We start from the raw sequence: 15887 nt of genomic DNA, 5'->3' as shown, positions 1-15887 counted from the left end.
TTGGCCGTTTTTGCCCCACTTCACGAGTTTGTAGCGACATCAGTGTTGTAGGTATTGCGAAAAAAAACAAGGACATTTTCGAATTATATATACCTACGCCCTTTTTCAAGTAAACTACTTTCCTCGATTTTTGATTTTCAAAGTTTCAAGCGCATACGAAAGATTTTCATTTGTACAAATATTTTCAAACTCGGAGCGCGCGACGCTGGCGTTACTCCACCACGTGATCGTGGCGCGGAACTGTGTTCACCTGAAGTTCAAATTGAATTTTTCGTATTTAGAAAAATTAGTCTTATCCGCTTGAAACTTCGAAAATCAAAAATCGGGGAAAGTATTTTACTTAAAGAAGTGCATAGAACCCGAAAATGATCTTGGTTTTTTTCGCAAAACAATACGGATGTGCTACGAACTCCTGAAGTGGGGCAAACATTAGCGGAAGAAAAGGAAATGAGATCTTTTCATTTGTATGTTTATTTACTGACTGACTTAATCTAACATCTTGAAATCTAAGTACACAAGGTAGCAGTTATTAGCATTTCGCTAGAGAGAGAAGGTGAAACCAGGGTAGAACAACGCACAGGAAAGAGAGAAGGCAGACACGACAGGTAAATCCTATGCAGGTATCATAAGATGAAGAAATTTGTGGGAATAAGGCTATTGTTTAAGAAGGAGCGCAAGAATGAGACAAGAAAGAATTGCGAGCTCCGCAATATTAACAAATCTACCAACGTTTCATATTCAGTGAAACTTTGCAATTTGCAAAAAATAAATGAAAATATACCTATTGTATGATGCCACCTTGCGGTTAAACAAATAATTTTTTATGTACTTACTTAAGTACCTAGAGAATAAAAACAGTAAAGACAAACTATTATCTAGGTAGGCCTATATCAAATTGTTCATTTCAAAATAGGTTTTCTAATTTCATTTTCATCTTCACTGGATTCCATTGTGGAAATAACGCTTCGTGAGTCGGATTCATCAAAATTTTCTGAATGGTAAGACCCATCGACTACCTTTAATTCGAAAACCAACACAGTAGGAATTATAAGTTGCGAGAGATTTTCAATCAAAACAGATGTTAAACATACCATAGTATCAGTCAATAATTCTTCTAGGCGTTCTACTATTGACAAGAAATTTGGACGATCCTCAGGCTCGAACCTCCAGCAATACATCATCAAATTGTATCTACAAAAAATCACACGAGAATTTTGTCACCATCTTTGTTAATTTCCACCAAGTACATAAGGTACTGTGCCCTATTAACGCCATGCACTCGAAAAATTGGAATTACTCAGTCACAATTAAACTTATTTCCATTCTGATTCGTGTAGGTGATAAAGGATACATGAAGGTATCTTTTCAGCAAATGTTTGAATTTTTACAATTTTTTCCCTCCGAGCAATAACGGTTCAAAGTGAGGTCACCATTCTGGCGTTGTTTGGAACCGGGTACCCAATAACGCCAACAATTTTTTTTTAAATTTTTCACCTAAAATTTCACAATAAAATCAATTTATAATGCAATTAATGAAATCTACGATAAAAAATACGTACCCCACCACCAAAATTATCCGCAAAAGTAAATTCTAACCCCAATCAAAATGCATTTTCAAATTTCGAAAAAATGAAAAAAATGCAAAATTTTTTTTTAATTTTAAATATAAAATTTTGTGATAAAAACAATTTTGAATGAAGTTATTGAAATCAATGATGAAAAATGTATACCCTACCACCAAAATTATCCGCAAAAGTGAATTTTAACCCCAATCAAAATGCATTTTCAAATTTTAAAAAAGTGATTTCAATTTTAGATCTAAAATTTTTAGATAAAACCAATTTTTAACGCAATTATTGAAATCTAAGATGAAAAATGTATACCCTACCACCAAAATTATCCGCAAAAGTGAATTTTAACCCCAATAAAAATGCATTTTTAAATTTCAAAAACAAAAAAATAAATTGTAAGAAATACAAAAAAATGTATTGAAAATCAATAATATTGAAATAGGTAATTATGACTTAATAATCACCTCTACGTCTTTTCAACATTTCTGAAAAAAAATTGAAAAAAATTACGTTGGCGTTATTGTTAGGACACCCCTATGTTCAACTTTGAAGAAACATTTTAGCATGAAAAAATGCGTGAAATGGATTGTCTATGAGCTCAACATGTAGAAAAAGGTACAAATATTCATTACAAAGCTCATCAACTTATCGAAAATATTTTTTTCTTGGTGTATTTTCAAAATGAAGTTTTTCTAAGTTGCATAGAACTGCTGATAAAAAAATTCAAATGCAAAATTTTCAGACTTCCACTTCGAAAATCACAACAATATTTCGCCGGTCACGTTGTTTTTATTTATAGAGTACCTGAATGTACGTTATAGCCCCGTAGGACGTTTAGTTCTCGAGATATCAGCTGTTGGCGTTGTTGGGCACCTGGCGTATTTAGGGCTCAGTACCTTAGGTAATTGAAGGAAATCTTTAAATATTCAAAAGAAATTTATTATTGAACTTGCACGCTTGTAGATGCATTTGGAGGCTTTTCCATTCGATAATTTTGCTTTAAAGCGTTACGTAGCCCAGCAAGATCCTCGATTGAAGGATACGGATTATCACCCAGCGTTATAATCTCCCAAAGCAATATGCCGAAAGACCAGCTGTAAAAAGCTGAGTGTAAATTTCTCTTCATTTTCTAGTACATGGTAATGGTAGTTTTCATTGTACACTTACACGTCAGATTGCGTTGTGTATTTGTTATGAAATAAAGCTTCGGGTGCCATCCATTTTATGGGTAGTCGACCGTTTGATGTCTTCTTGTAGTATTCGGTTTGTCTCACATCTCGTGCGAGGCCAAAATCAGCTATTTTCATCGTGTACTGAGCTGTTACAAGGATATTGCGAGCTGCCAAATCTCGATGAATACACTATTGAATGAAAATAAAATTAATAATTATGTAGCTACTCGCAATTGCAAGTGCGATCTGCACAGTGTGGTAAGATGTAGGTAAATCCTCCTTAATAGTAAACTGAGTTGAAAATGTTCAGTTCAAAAATTGTTTGCCTTGGTTTACTTTGCTGATTTTGAACTGGAAAATTTTTTATGAAAATATCTGCTGATCACGAGCTTCTATCAGGTGAAAAATTTTGAATAGGTACACACCTTTATTGAAGACAGATAAACCATTCCTTGCGCAATTTGACGAGCATAAGTCAAGAGAGTACTTTCTTCTATTTTGGAGGAATGATGAAGATGTTTTCGAAGAAAATTCTTGAGGTTTCCATTTTGGGCATATTCTGTAATTACAAGCAATGGTCCTCCTTGGCTGCAACAGCCGAGAAGTCGAAGGATGTTCTGGTGACTTCCAAGCAATTTCATCAATTCCATTTCAGATACCAAGTCTATCATGTCTGAATCCAAGTGATCATCTGAATTCAAGTTGTGAGAAATTATTGATTAGCGTAGGTTTTAACTATTTCACTTCACTACTCATAAATTAGGCGATTTATGTACTTATACTTATTGATAAAGCTGCTGTTATTTAAGCGTTAAGCTAATGTAATAAGGACTAACCCTTGAGCATTTTCACTGCCACTGTAACGCCATTTCCATGTTTCCAAATATCCCTCGCCTCGGCTTGCACTACTTTCCCAAATTCGCCTTCACCCAAAGTTTCCCCCAAGCGTAAATTTTGTCGAGGATATTCCCATTGTTCATCTAATGACATTTGATATTCACCTACCGAAACCATGCCGTTTTTCACTATACCAGATTTCAAACGTTCGATTGAAACGACAGGCATATTCTGGAAATAATAGTAATCAGTTTTTTTTGTCAGAGTCAACAATCTGGGTAGGGTAGTATGTTTTTATATAGGTAGATTAATAATATTTGTATGCATCTAGATACGTACCAAAACATCGGGAAAATCTTCGTCGATGTTGATTTGTTTCTTTACTACAATCTTTTTCACCAATTGTGTCATTTCTTCGACTTGTCTCATTTCTCTAGATATTTAATTGTCACAAGTTTAGAATTTGAAATAGGTAAAAGGTAATCGTCAGAAAGTTTCAGCTTACTTACTTTTTGTATTTGCAGAAAAAAAGTATGCCACATATTACTGTAATTATTAATATCATTCCTAGCGCGGTGACCAATATCTTTATTATCATGTCATCTTTTCCAAACGCAGGTTGAGATGATTCTTTTATGAAATCATTTATAAAATTTCAATAACTACTTATCTTATGAATGTGGTGCTTACCGCTAAACATACCACAACGATAACAACATAATCTACTCGCAAGCTTTGCAAAAGTACCTTGATGGCCTGTAGTCTTCTTATCACAAGTTGGAGGTTCGTCTTCGCCACCGGGGCAATCCTTTTTTCCGTCGCATTTAATACTGGCACAAACCAATATTCCACCAGAATTGGGGCAAAAAAATTTATCATCCACTTCACATCGATCTAATCAATGCGAGAAAGGACACGTATTTATAGGTAGGAAGTTGTAGGTGCATAATTGCTACACATAATACTAAATTAGACTAGAAAACCCGTTGAACTGCGCATACTTCGCACGGTTCTCCCAGAGCATGAAAATATAAAATAATGTTGAAAATATATGAGAAATGTAATTAAGTGTTTAGCAATATCAAGCTTTTTCAGGTTTTTAAAATTTTTTTAAAAAGTAGTAAGTTATCAAAAAATTCAAGCTTTGCGATTTAGAGATGTTATTTAGAGATGAAACAATGATAAAAGTACTATCAAGCTTTTTAAGCTGGTAAAATTAGGAGTTGAACTCTAGATCGGTGATCCATCCGTCGCCTTAACCCGTTCAGCCAGCAATACTGATGGACTAGTTGCTGAATGCTGTGTTGTGATTGGCCAAAATTATTTCTCGAGCTTGTTGAGCTTTTGGATAAACTTTTCAAACTTCCAATACTAGCCTACATATCTATACTTCACAAGCTTTCTATTGAGGGGTCTATTATGAAAATCGGTTGCGTATTTACGTATTGTATGTATAAGAAGATATAATTATGTAGGCTATAAGTAAGCGTTATCATATATTCAGGATGATGAAACACGATGACAATACCTGGGCCCGGGCACTCTTCTTCATCGCTTCCATCGAGACATGTGTCCTTTTTATCGCATCTGCCTGATGATGGAATACATTTAGCTTTATACGAATACTTGCAGGGAATTTCCGTAGGAGAACACTGGAAAGGAAGTATTCCTGCAGTGGTACATACATAAAAAAAATGAACTGTCCATCAAGACTTGTTTCAAAATTTGAAAAAAAATACCTAGGTAGGTACCCATCAGTTGTAAGGGTAATTGAAAATAATGCAACTGCTACTTACGTCTGAAATTGAGAACATACGGTTTTTCCGGCGATGCAGCCAACGAGCCAATTTTTTTATAAGAGGCTAGCTGATTAGATAATGTATCTCTGACATGTGCCTCGCTAACAAGATCAGAGAACTCGAGATCTACTACAGCCCTCGACTGAGATATGTCAAATGTACTTCTGGTCAATCAGAAAACAATGAAAAAATTATATATTTTTTCTTCATTATTCAAACGCAATATCAACAGCATCGCTTACAAAATAGCCACTAAGCGCGCTCGGGCAAAATCTGGCGTAGAGAATATTTCTTTAAAACCGGTAGTAATTTTACGTTCGTATTCTTCAAATATAGAGCTGGAATGGTAATCGAAATCATAAGTGTAAGCCTCCATAAGCTTGATATAAACTCGAAAATACTCTGCAAATGAAAAGAGCAAACTTTGAATGCCACACGAAAAGAGAAATTGCAACTCAAACTCATTGAATACAAAATAATGGCGCAATCGAAAACCTTTCCGGCCGGTCAGTAGAAGAAAAATGGGGGTAAAGTCTGCTCTCCAAGTGAAATTTTAAATCACGGATAGGTATGTTTTTTGGTTGGATGAATGATTCAAAAAGTTCTACTGTTGTTTTTTTTTTTGATTTTGTAGTCAAAACCACCAAAAATATCTTGCATTTCATCAAAAGTACCTATCAAAATATCTCGATTTTTTGCGTAAATAACTTTCCAAAAATCTTACTTTTCGTTAAAACTGTTCAGAAGTGTGTTTAAAAACTCTCTGGTGAAATTTTTAATCCTCAAAATTGCTCCCATCGTCCTCTTGTTGCTCAAAATAGCACAAAAAAAGCACTACTTATGCTGTAGGTACATGAACTATTTTTTTTTTTTTTTTTTGACGAGCTATGTATTTATCTATTTTTGTATTTTTGTGTGATTCGTATTTGTTCTGTCGTCCATTATTTCATTTCTTTGGCGCGCACAATTTGTTTGTTAAATGTATTAAGTACATAAACATCAAATATTCTGTCGGGCAATAGGTATTATAGGTACCTTATATTGTCGCTCGTTATTCAAATTCATTAACTGTCGTTCAAAAACTTTTTTCTTCGTGAAATGATTCTTTTCCTGTGCAATATCTTTTTTTATCGTTAAAATGCCCTTTTTCTCGTCGTGAAAACGAGTTGCTAAATTTACTTTTTTTTAAATTCAAAAATTCAATTTTTGAATAAGTCCCTAGGTACATCTCGAAGAGAAAAAAAATGCTAATAATATCAGTATAAGTGAATTATTGTTAGAGTATGAACGTGTAAAAATATGTTGTACGTATTCCTTCCTACTCGTATGTACATATATAATTGTTGGGGTTTTTCCTATTGAAGTTATCACCGATTGTTCGGCTATTGTGAGATAAATATCCCGAGCCAACTAGATGTACCTACTTACGTAATTTTCGTACGTTATTCGTTGTATGTTTGCGCGAAAATACAGTCCACTTTTTAGTTTGATTGTAAAATGTTTTCAACTTATTCATTGGATAATTTACCAATTTGGTTTTTATGACGATCGTGTAATTCGTGTACATGAATAATTTGAAAAAGTATCAACCTACCCTACCGGCCACAAATCTCTAATAGACAGAATATTTATGTCTGTAACAGCTTTTCAGCTATTCAGTCATTCCGCTATTCATTCGCTATCTTTCAGATATTTGGAAAAGTTGTTAAATATTCCATCTGCAAAATATTGAATGGAATATCAAGCAATGTATAATAGTTAGCTATAAGCCCAAATTTTCAATATCTATTGGAAACAAATTTTAGATAGCTATAATATATCGTCACCAGATATTAAATAACTAAACAAAAATTTACAGCAACTAGATGTCTAATAGATATACAGTAAACTAAATGAATTATAAAACTTGAACAAGAACTTTAGTATTGCTCCAGTTGTCATGATAGAAGGGAGAGTGTGCATCGGAAATAAGTATTTTCGTTATTTTATACTTGAAAATGGCCGCAATTGCAATAAATTACAATTAATTGAGTTCTTAAATTACATTTCAAGTTGATATTTCTTCAATTTCGCTTTTTGATAAGAAAATATGTATCGTAAAACGTGTTTATTTGTGTTAAATGTAAAGAAAACTCAAAGTGTTCAAAAAATAATAATAAGTGACAAACTCCAAATAATTCAGGTTCAATTTGAGAAGAATTCGCGGAAAATAATGGAAAAATTGAGTCAGCAGCATGTTCATCTTATGTAGTAGTAAGTAGATTATTTATAACTGACATGAAATTATGAAACCCATGATTAGGTAGAAATAGTTTATGAAATATATGATAATATGTAAGTAAGTATAGATCTATATAGTACCTACCTAGTACCTACCTTGTAATCATGAACTTCTTATTTTCATGTTAATTATATTAATACTAACTTACTGATTACTGATAAAGTGAATATGCTGCTGACACCATTTTGCTATTATTTCCGCAAATTCTTCTCCAATTATACCTGAATAATGTAAAACTTTGCCATATTATAATATTACCTAGCTATTACTTTTTGAACACTGAGTTTTCTTTAAATTTATTCAAATAAACGAGTTGCAGCTAGATTGTTAAAAGCACTTTCATTTTGCAGGGCGAATTTCAGTCGTTTTAATAGCTGAGAAGCATCCAATAGATATCTGTAAAACATTATGGCTACAAGGCATTGGAGAATAGATATCTATTCTTTAGCGCATTGCAGCCATAGTGCTTTACAGATATCTATTAGCCTTGTATTTACCATGTAATACTACATAAAAGGTACTTTCCAGTTATTAAAACATGGTAAATTCAGCTATTCCAGCTATCCATTAGCTGTATCTTTGGCTGAAAAGAATATCTAATAGATGTCTATTAGACGTTTGTGGCCGGTAGGGTATGAACCTACCTATGTAGGTGTAGGTAGGTACTTAAACACTTTTGTATCGTATTTCAACTGGCTACTCTCTAAATTTGAAACAGTGAAACTTCACTGTTTCAAATTTAGAGAGTACCTACTATACAAAATAGTCAAAGTCAACCTTTCATGCCAGAATCATTTTTTCCAAAAAAAAAACAAGAAGCATCCATTCCCTTTCCTAAAAGATACCTAAATAATTAAAAATCCCGCCCTTTTGCCTAAAAACAATTCTTACATTTTCAACAAAGATTGCAAAAAGAATCATTTTTTTGGCCAATAATTGCTAAAAATTTGTGCTTTTCACCAAAAAAAAGTCGGTCTTCCCTTTTGTTTAAAATTGTCAAAATTCTAGATTTTTTGCATAAGAAGTCCGCGCCTAATTCTATAAACTAATTTCAATACGCTATGAAGTCGACTGCAGGTGGATTTCAAGTTGTTTTGGAGCCTCCAGCGACATTTCGGAAAGTACTGAAGCCTCCAGTACGTTTTGAAAGTTGGAATCTCTACAAAATTTCATCAAGTGAGGTTGTAAAGCCGAAATTCAGTAAAATCAGCTTGAAGTACATTCTCACCATTGGTGGTAGTCTGGTTGGTAAAACTTGAGCCATGTTCAGCGGAGAGTGTGCCCGGTGTATGTGTAGAGTCTGTGGAAATGTAAATGATAAATCAGTACGTTGGACTGGAGTACATATGTACCTATCAGCTCTAGTATTGTTTTTTTCATTCACCATTCCATATTTTCAAGTGAAAAACGCCGATAGTGATCCAGTTTGAATAATTCATGCTTTGGCATTCATAAAAACCTTCATCTAGATAGGTGGTTTCAGGTATTTTATGGGCAGCAGCAAATCCCGATCGAATTTGTGTTTCCTTTTGTTGATTTCAATGAAACAAAATAAAATTGAATACTTCACTCAGTATTTGAATTTTTTTCAAATCTCTTATTCTAAGCTTTTTTAAATGATTGCCGAGGAGGGGGGGTCATTTGAAATGGGTTTTATCTTACTGTAATTGTCGTTTTTCTTCTGTTATTAACGAACCATTTTGACTTCCAGATCGAGTTGATGAGTTCATGTTCACAGCATAGGTATATAGCTTGATTCGGAGTTTCTTCTAGTACAATACGGTTTCCTGAATGATTATGATTATTAATTATAATGCACGTAGGTGAAATACTTATCGAAGTAAGGAATTATCAAATTTCAACATGGTTTAAATGTTTCAAACTTTCTGTATTTGCTCACCAGTTACATGAATAGAGTGAATGGTATCATTAATGCATCCATTTGCATTGCACACAAAAAAGGAAAGAGTTGTTGGCACTTTTAACTCAGTTATTGGAATTCTCAAGCCGATTGTTGCATCCAAATCATTCGACTCTTTTACAGAGGTTTCCTGGTGATTCTTTACGTATGTTATATTATATTTTGGCTTCGGATATCCTACTCAAGAAAAAAAAATTGTTGAAATGTACTTAGGAGCTGTGCTTACCTATAATTTGCCACCTTTTTCCACAGAATAAAGTACCTAATGCAAGTACCTCTTGCACAAATTTCCAAGTATACAGTATTAGTTCCTTTTTGTACACAGAAAATCCTCTTCATAATAAGGTAAGGTGGTCCTATACCATTCTGAATTTTTTCCATCTGTTGTTCCGTGTGATATTTTTTTTCATTACCTAAGGATTATACATAGATGTCTTTACAACTGTTTTATTCAAATAGTATAATTACGGTACCTATCTGAACTTTTCACGAAAGGAAAAAAGGAATTACGAGAACCTACTTCAATAGGCTAATTATCATTGAAATGATTCTTTTAAAAAAAATCGTGAGATGAAAATTGAACAATGTAGAACGTTTTGATTGGATTAAGTACTACACAGCAAAGATGCAGTTTTTCAATGAGAAATATTTTCTGCTCATTTTTTTTTTTTTTTTTTTGTTCAATGACAACATTTGTACTGATGAAAACATTCAATGATGTAAGGGAAAAACTTAGTTCATCTTACCTTCACATCTGACTTCCAACCAAATACTGCGAATGACCTTTGGGTATCCCTGTGTCGACAGATTTAAGCACGTATACCATCCGGTATCAAACCGAGTTAGGAAATACAATGTAACATCGCCAGTCTTGTAATTTTCGAGTCTATAAGTGCTCTGTAGAAATTATTCACCAAGCAAATATCTTGTCATTTTAGAAACAATCAATCTTACAGGGGAACTTTTAGAAATCGTCAGCTCGAATCGAGCTGCGCTCACTAAAAGATGAGCATGTCACCCAGACCTCAGAACCAAATTTTCAGCTGCCGAAGTTGATTTTTTGGTTTTTGGCGAATTTTTGAAAATGTTGAACGTTCGTCAAAACTTTTGTAACTTTGTGAGAGCCACCTGACAATTGTGTAGGCCAATGTTGTAAAAATTAGTTTTTTGATAATCGGTTTGAAAAAACTGCAATCAGAGGTTAAAGATTGAAGGTCAAAATAATATTGATGACGTCATCGTTAAAAGGTCTGATAAAGAATTTCCTTGTTAATTATTAAATATCTAACGATATTTTCAGGATTCTTTTGTCTGACTTTTAAGAACTTGGAAAATTTCTTGATGAATTTTTGACATCAGGTATGTTGGATTTGTACGGGCGCTGCAATCAATTTCTGCAACTAAAAATTTAGTTCTGAAGTCTTGGTGACATTCTCTAATGAGCAAAACTTCCGTTCGATCGCAGTTGACGAGTTGTAGAGGTGTGCTTATTATAGACAAAGAATGCAAATGCTTACTTCTACTTTGTACGGAGATAATTGATCTACTGATAGTATTGATGATTCGTTTAATATTTTCTGAATTTTTTCGGATGATAAGCGATACCACTGATGTTGATTTTCTGTGTTTATGACTTCACATGATAATAACACCTCATCTCCGCAATACTTGGTTTCGTTGGTAAATTTTACTGTTGAAAATTCGCGTTGAAGAAAAACAAATAAATTTTTCTCATTAAAAAAAATGTACATCTTACCTATTGAATCTGAGGAAAACACCAAAGGAATTGTCGTTATGACAATCCCTAACCCGATGGCAATGCTGGCTGTAATTAAATAAATACGTATTTTTAAGAATAAGGCGCCATACCTATTTAGTTGCTACAGATTATGTCTAATTTATTGTCAATGGGCAGAGTAGGTGTGAAAAAAGTGAGGCAAACTGTTGGCCGTTGTCGTAAAAGAATTGTGAAATGATATTAAAAGTCCTCAAACCCAAACCCTCCTTGTCTCTTTTGATTTGCCGGTCAAAAAAGTGAAGCAAAAATGTAAAATTACCGTGAACAATGTGTTTGAAATTGGGAGATTGGTGATACGTCTGCAAGAACTAAGACTCACTTTTTTATAAAAATTTTGAAGTTCACGATTTACTTATTGAAAGGAAATCTTGGGATGGTAAAAGAGAGCGAGTACTATTAATCCAAGTCTGAGACTCCAGTACGAGCTTTCTTCTGCTTTCTTTTGATTAAATTTTATCGATTATTGATCATACTTTACGCGAGGGAATCAATGGAAATATTTGCAAAGTATAACACAATCACAGGCAGGCTACGTATTCCTGATAGTAAGCTATAGTTATATTGTAATCAAGTATGTATACCACTCACCCTTAAAAATCATGAAGATTAACGAGAATATGGGAATTAAATAATTCAATCGAATCGGCGAATACCATGGAACAATTTCTCACGTCGCAAATAGTACCTAATTATTCTGGTAAAATTGGAGCTTTAATTTGTGAGTTGGCATTCCATGGTCGCATATTTCATGAGATAAAAGTGATGAAATTAAACGGAATTTGTGTATTATCTCGCTCGATTAAACCAAATGCAATGAATCATTTGATATTTTTGCTCAAATTTTCGTACATAATACGTAGATATAAGCATTTATTATCGTGAATTATTGTAAAACTCGAAACTTTTTTCCTCTATTCTACACCAGCTTTAGATGAGAAAAATTAACGATTATTTGAAATTCGCAACGTGGTAAAATTCATCGTTGTGGAAATTTCTGAATCGCATAAAATTCATGCTGACAAGGATGGAAAAAGTTTCGAACTGATGAAATAGATTGAAGCTAATTATTGAAAAGAGTCTGAAAATACCTATACATCACGATCCAAAATTCCAAGTGCTAAAAGATGCGTTTTTATATTTTTGGAGAATTTTTGAAAGTCTTAGGGACAAAGATGATGAAAGCCCGACCGAATTGAGACCAGGGACGAAGCGAAAGGGGGCTAAGGGGGCAGCCTGCCCCCTCCCAGTGTTCCGCAAAAGTTGGGAAAAGTTGGGAAATTGTGAGAAATACAAGAAAGTTGGGAAAATACAAAAATTCCGGCAATGAGAATTTTAGTTTTGGAGTTTTCAAATATTAAAATTTTTTACAATCATCAAAGTTAAAAACTTTCCCAACTTTTGAAGCCAAACTAGTTTCTAAATCTATGATTTTCTCAACTAAAATTCACATTTTTTTTCAACAATTTTTGCCCTTGCTTTGCTCGGGCAAAATTGTTGTGCCTTTTCACGTCACATTACAACTGTTTTGCTTCTTGAAATTAAAAATTTTGAAAATATTTTACCCTCACTTCGCTCGGACCAATTTGTTTTTTTTTTCACACTTGAAAATTTCAAGAAACTATTGATAAATTTCTTAAAAAGTTGAGGTCAGAAAAATCGAATCTTTTCATTAAATTTGATATTGTTCTACTTTTTGAATTACAATTTTTCCAAAGCTTTTAGCCTCAATTCGCTCGGGCCAAAAATATTGAGACCAGGAATACTGGATTCTTTTATTAAAATTGATGTTCTACTTTTCCATTTCAAGTCGCATATTTTCCAAAACTTTTGCCATTGCTTCACTCGGGCCAATTTAGTTCTTTTTTTTCACATTAAGAATTTCGCAAAACCATTGATAAAATTAAAAGAAAGTTGAGATCGGAAAAACCGAACTCTTACATTAAAAGTGATGTTGTTTTACTTTGCGAACTACAAACTTTTTAAAGCTTTCGGCCTCGCTTTGCTCGGCCCAAATTGATTCTCTTCTACAAAGTTACAATATTTAAAAAAATCTATGATTGAATTTGAAAAATGTTGAGATTAGAAAAACCGAATTCTTTCATTAAAATGTTATTCTACTTTTCAAATCATAAATTTTCCAAAACTTTTGCCCTCGCTTCGCTCAGGCCATTCAAAATGCTACTTTATAAAATTTTAAGAATATGAAAATTAAACAGAAAAATTCCAGAAATACTCATAATATTCAAAGCTTATAAAAAATTCAAATTTTTCATTTCTTTCGGAACAGAACCACTAGCTTTTCAAAATTTTTTAATTCCAGAGTGTTCAGCACGTTAAAATCTTGATTATACATGGTCTGCAAAGTTACAATTATTTTTTGGCTACAAAATGTCGTGATACAATCCCCTCACTACTTGTAACTTAAATACCCTCTTTTTTCATCCAACTTGGGAATTTTCAGTCGAATAAGTTGGGAATTCTCAGTCAAATTAGTTGGGAATCTTAGGATCTTTGCCCCCACCCCCCCCCCCCCCAGCAAAACCACTTCGCTACGTCCCTGATTGAGACCTATAGAAATCTGAAATTGTGTAGCAATTTGCGCTGATTCTTACCTTCGATTCAGTATTTGTTAATAATACTTCCAAAATTTCTACAATAGTCGAGAAGTTTGGACGATGTTCCGGTTCATACTTCCAACAATCCGATATCAAGTTGTATCTGTGTTCAAAATTGTATCAAAATGATTATCTAGGTACTTTTATTGATAGGAGATTGGGATTTCAATTATTCATGTCTAGTATTTTAGATAGCTAGGTAGGTAAGGAAGGGTGTAAAAGAAAATTATGTTACGAGTCTAAATACTCACACTTTTGATGAAGTATTTGGAGACTTCTCCATACGATAATTTTTTGAAAGAGCTTGAAGCAGCTCGGCCATATTTTTCATCGCAGGATATGACTCACTTTCCAATGGAACAATTTCCCATAGTAATATTCCAAAAGACCATCTATGTACATTTGCATATAACGAGATGAAAGGTAATAATAATTCTTGTAGTAATTAGCGCAATTTTTACAACTTACACGTCCGATTTGGTGGTATAATGATGGTGAAGTATTGCTTCAGGTGCCATCCATTTAATGGGAAGTCTGCCTGCTGATGACCAATTAGGTATTGTTTTAGAAATCTGTGCAAGTAAATTTAAATTAGAAAATTGTGAGGATGTTGGTATAGGTACTTTAATGGAAGCGAGATATTCCATGCCCTGTGGAATTTGTAGAGCATATTTCATCAGAGTATTTTCCGGCACATTTTCGTGTTGAAAAAGAAGTTTCTGGAGATAATTTTTAAGGTTTCCGTTTGCAGCGTATTCGGTTAATATGAGCAACGGGGTTTTTTGAGTGCAACAACCGATCAATTGTAAAATATTGGGATTGATGATGTCCGATCAACTTCATCAGCTCCTTTTCTGATACGAAATCTATCATATCGTTGTCTGGGCGGTTGTCTGGAAAAACACGTGAGAAAATCATCTGTGCGTAACCGACCATTCCCTTTTTACAGAGATTTATCGAAGGTAAACGAACCTTTGAGCATTTTCACAGCAGCTGTTGTGGTGACGTTTTCCTGTCCTGGGATGCTCAACGCTTCACTTCGAACGACTTTTACAAATTCACCTTTACCCAAAGTGTTTCCAAGACGTAAATTATTCTTTGGAAATTCCCATCGTTGATCGATCGATACTTCTACTCGGTACGTCGATAATTGATCTAATGAATCATTCGATATCATTTTTTCCATTTTTTCAAGTGATAAACGGTACCAATACCACACAGGCTGACTTGGTTTATTCGTGATATTACATGATAATACCGCAGTGTCGGGCCACAATTACCTATACTCGTTATCTTATCGAATATTACTCTGGAAATATAATTAAATACCTTTAAAATTAGGTAATGTAGATTTGGTTTTTCATTTTTTTGAAAATGTAAATCGTACTTGGTGCATTTGAGGAGATTACCACCGAACACGTTGTGATAATGATTCCTAACCATTGCTGTAAATAGAAAGTAATGCATGCTAAGGATGAGATTGAGACTATACTCGTATTTTACCAATCAGGGTGGTAGGTAATTTTTTTTTCAAGAGGCCGAGACTATCAGAAAATTATTATCTTGAGAATTTTGTTGTTGGAAATTGGTAGTTATAATAACTTTTAGAACAATGAACTAATTGTAGTTAAATTTTGTTTCTTTGTTGCAGGGTAATTATTACAGTCAGTAATGAATAACAAGAAGTCTGATGGAAATGGGTGAGTTATTTTCATTCAGATATAAAAATTTTATCATAGATGTTATTTGAACCATGATGATTTAAAAACCTACTCGTGGTGGAGGTATTTTCGAAATGTAAACAAATAAGTCGAAAGAGCATGCGATGCGGGGAAAAGCATCAACGATCCAAATGACATTAACCTTTTTGAGCATTTCTGGAGTCTTCAGCAG

The 15887-nt window shown here is 33.6% G+C and overlaps 2 protein-coding genes across 2 annotated transcripts; both read right to left on the bottom strand.

Moving 5' to 3' along the window:
* Window positions 1-2387: 2387 nt before the first annotated feature.
* On the bottom strand, window positions 2388-4007 carry LOC135844541 (fibroblast growth factor receptor 3-like). The gene is made up of 5 exons (XM_065362761.1): window positions 3920-4007; window positions 3580-3811; window positions 3169-3434; window positions 2739-2932; window positions 2388-2665 (listed from the first exon to the last, which is right to left on the bottom strand). The coding sequence occupies exons 1-5, from the start codon at window positions 3989-3991 to the stop codon at window positions 2512-2514; spliced, it is 918 nt and encodes a 305-aa protein (XP_065218833.1). The 5' UTR covers window positions 3992-4007; the 3' UTR covers window positions 2388-2511.
* Window positions 4008-4246: 239 nt separating this feature from the next.
* On the bottom strand, window positions 4247-12083 carry LOC135843523 (uncharacterized). The gene is made up of 14 exons (XM_065361457.1): window positions 11968-12083; window positions 11338-11406; window positions 11099-11271; window positions 10328-10478; window positions 9857-9994; window positions 9561-9758; window positions 9323-9447; window positions 9045-9186; window positions 8889-8960; window positions 5622-5781; window positions 5377-5543; window positions 5109-5249; window positions 4328-4474; window positions 4247-4272 (listed from the first exon to the last, which is right to left on the bottom strand). The coding sequence occupies exons 1-14, from the start codon at window positions 11978-11980 to the stop codon at window positions 4247-4249; spliced, it is 1722 nt and encodes a 573-aa protein (XP_065217529.1). The 5' UTR covers window positions 11981-12083.
* Window positions 12084-15887: the final 3804 nt, after the last annotated feature.

The sequence above is a fragment of the Planococcus citri genome, chromosome 4, assembly GCF_950023065.1.
Source record: "Planococcus citri chromosome 4, ihPlaCitr1.1, whole genome shotgun sequence".
NCBI lineage: Eukaryota > Metazoa > Arthropoda > Insecta > Hemiptera > Pseudococcidae > Planococcus > Planococcus citri.
The sequence above is the reverse complement of the archived record's forward strand: the minus strand, read 5'-3'. Positions and strand labels throughout refer to the sequence as shown.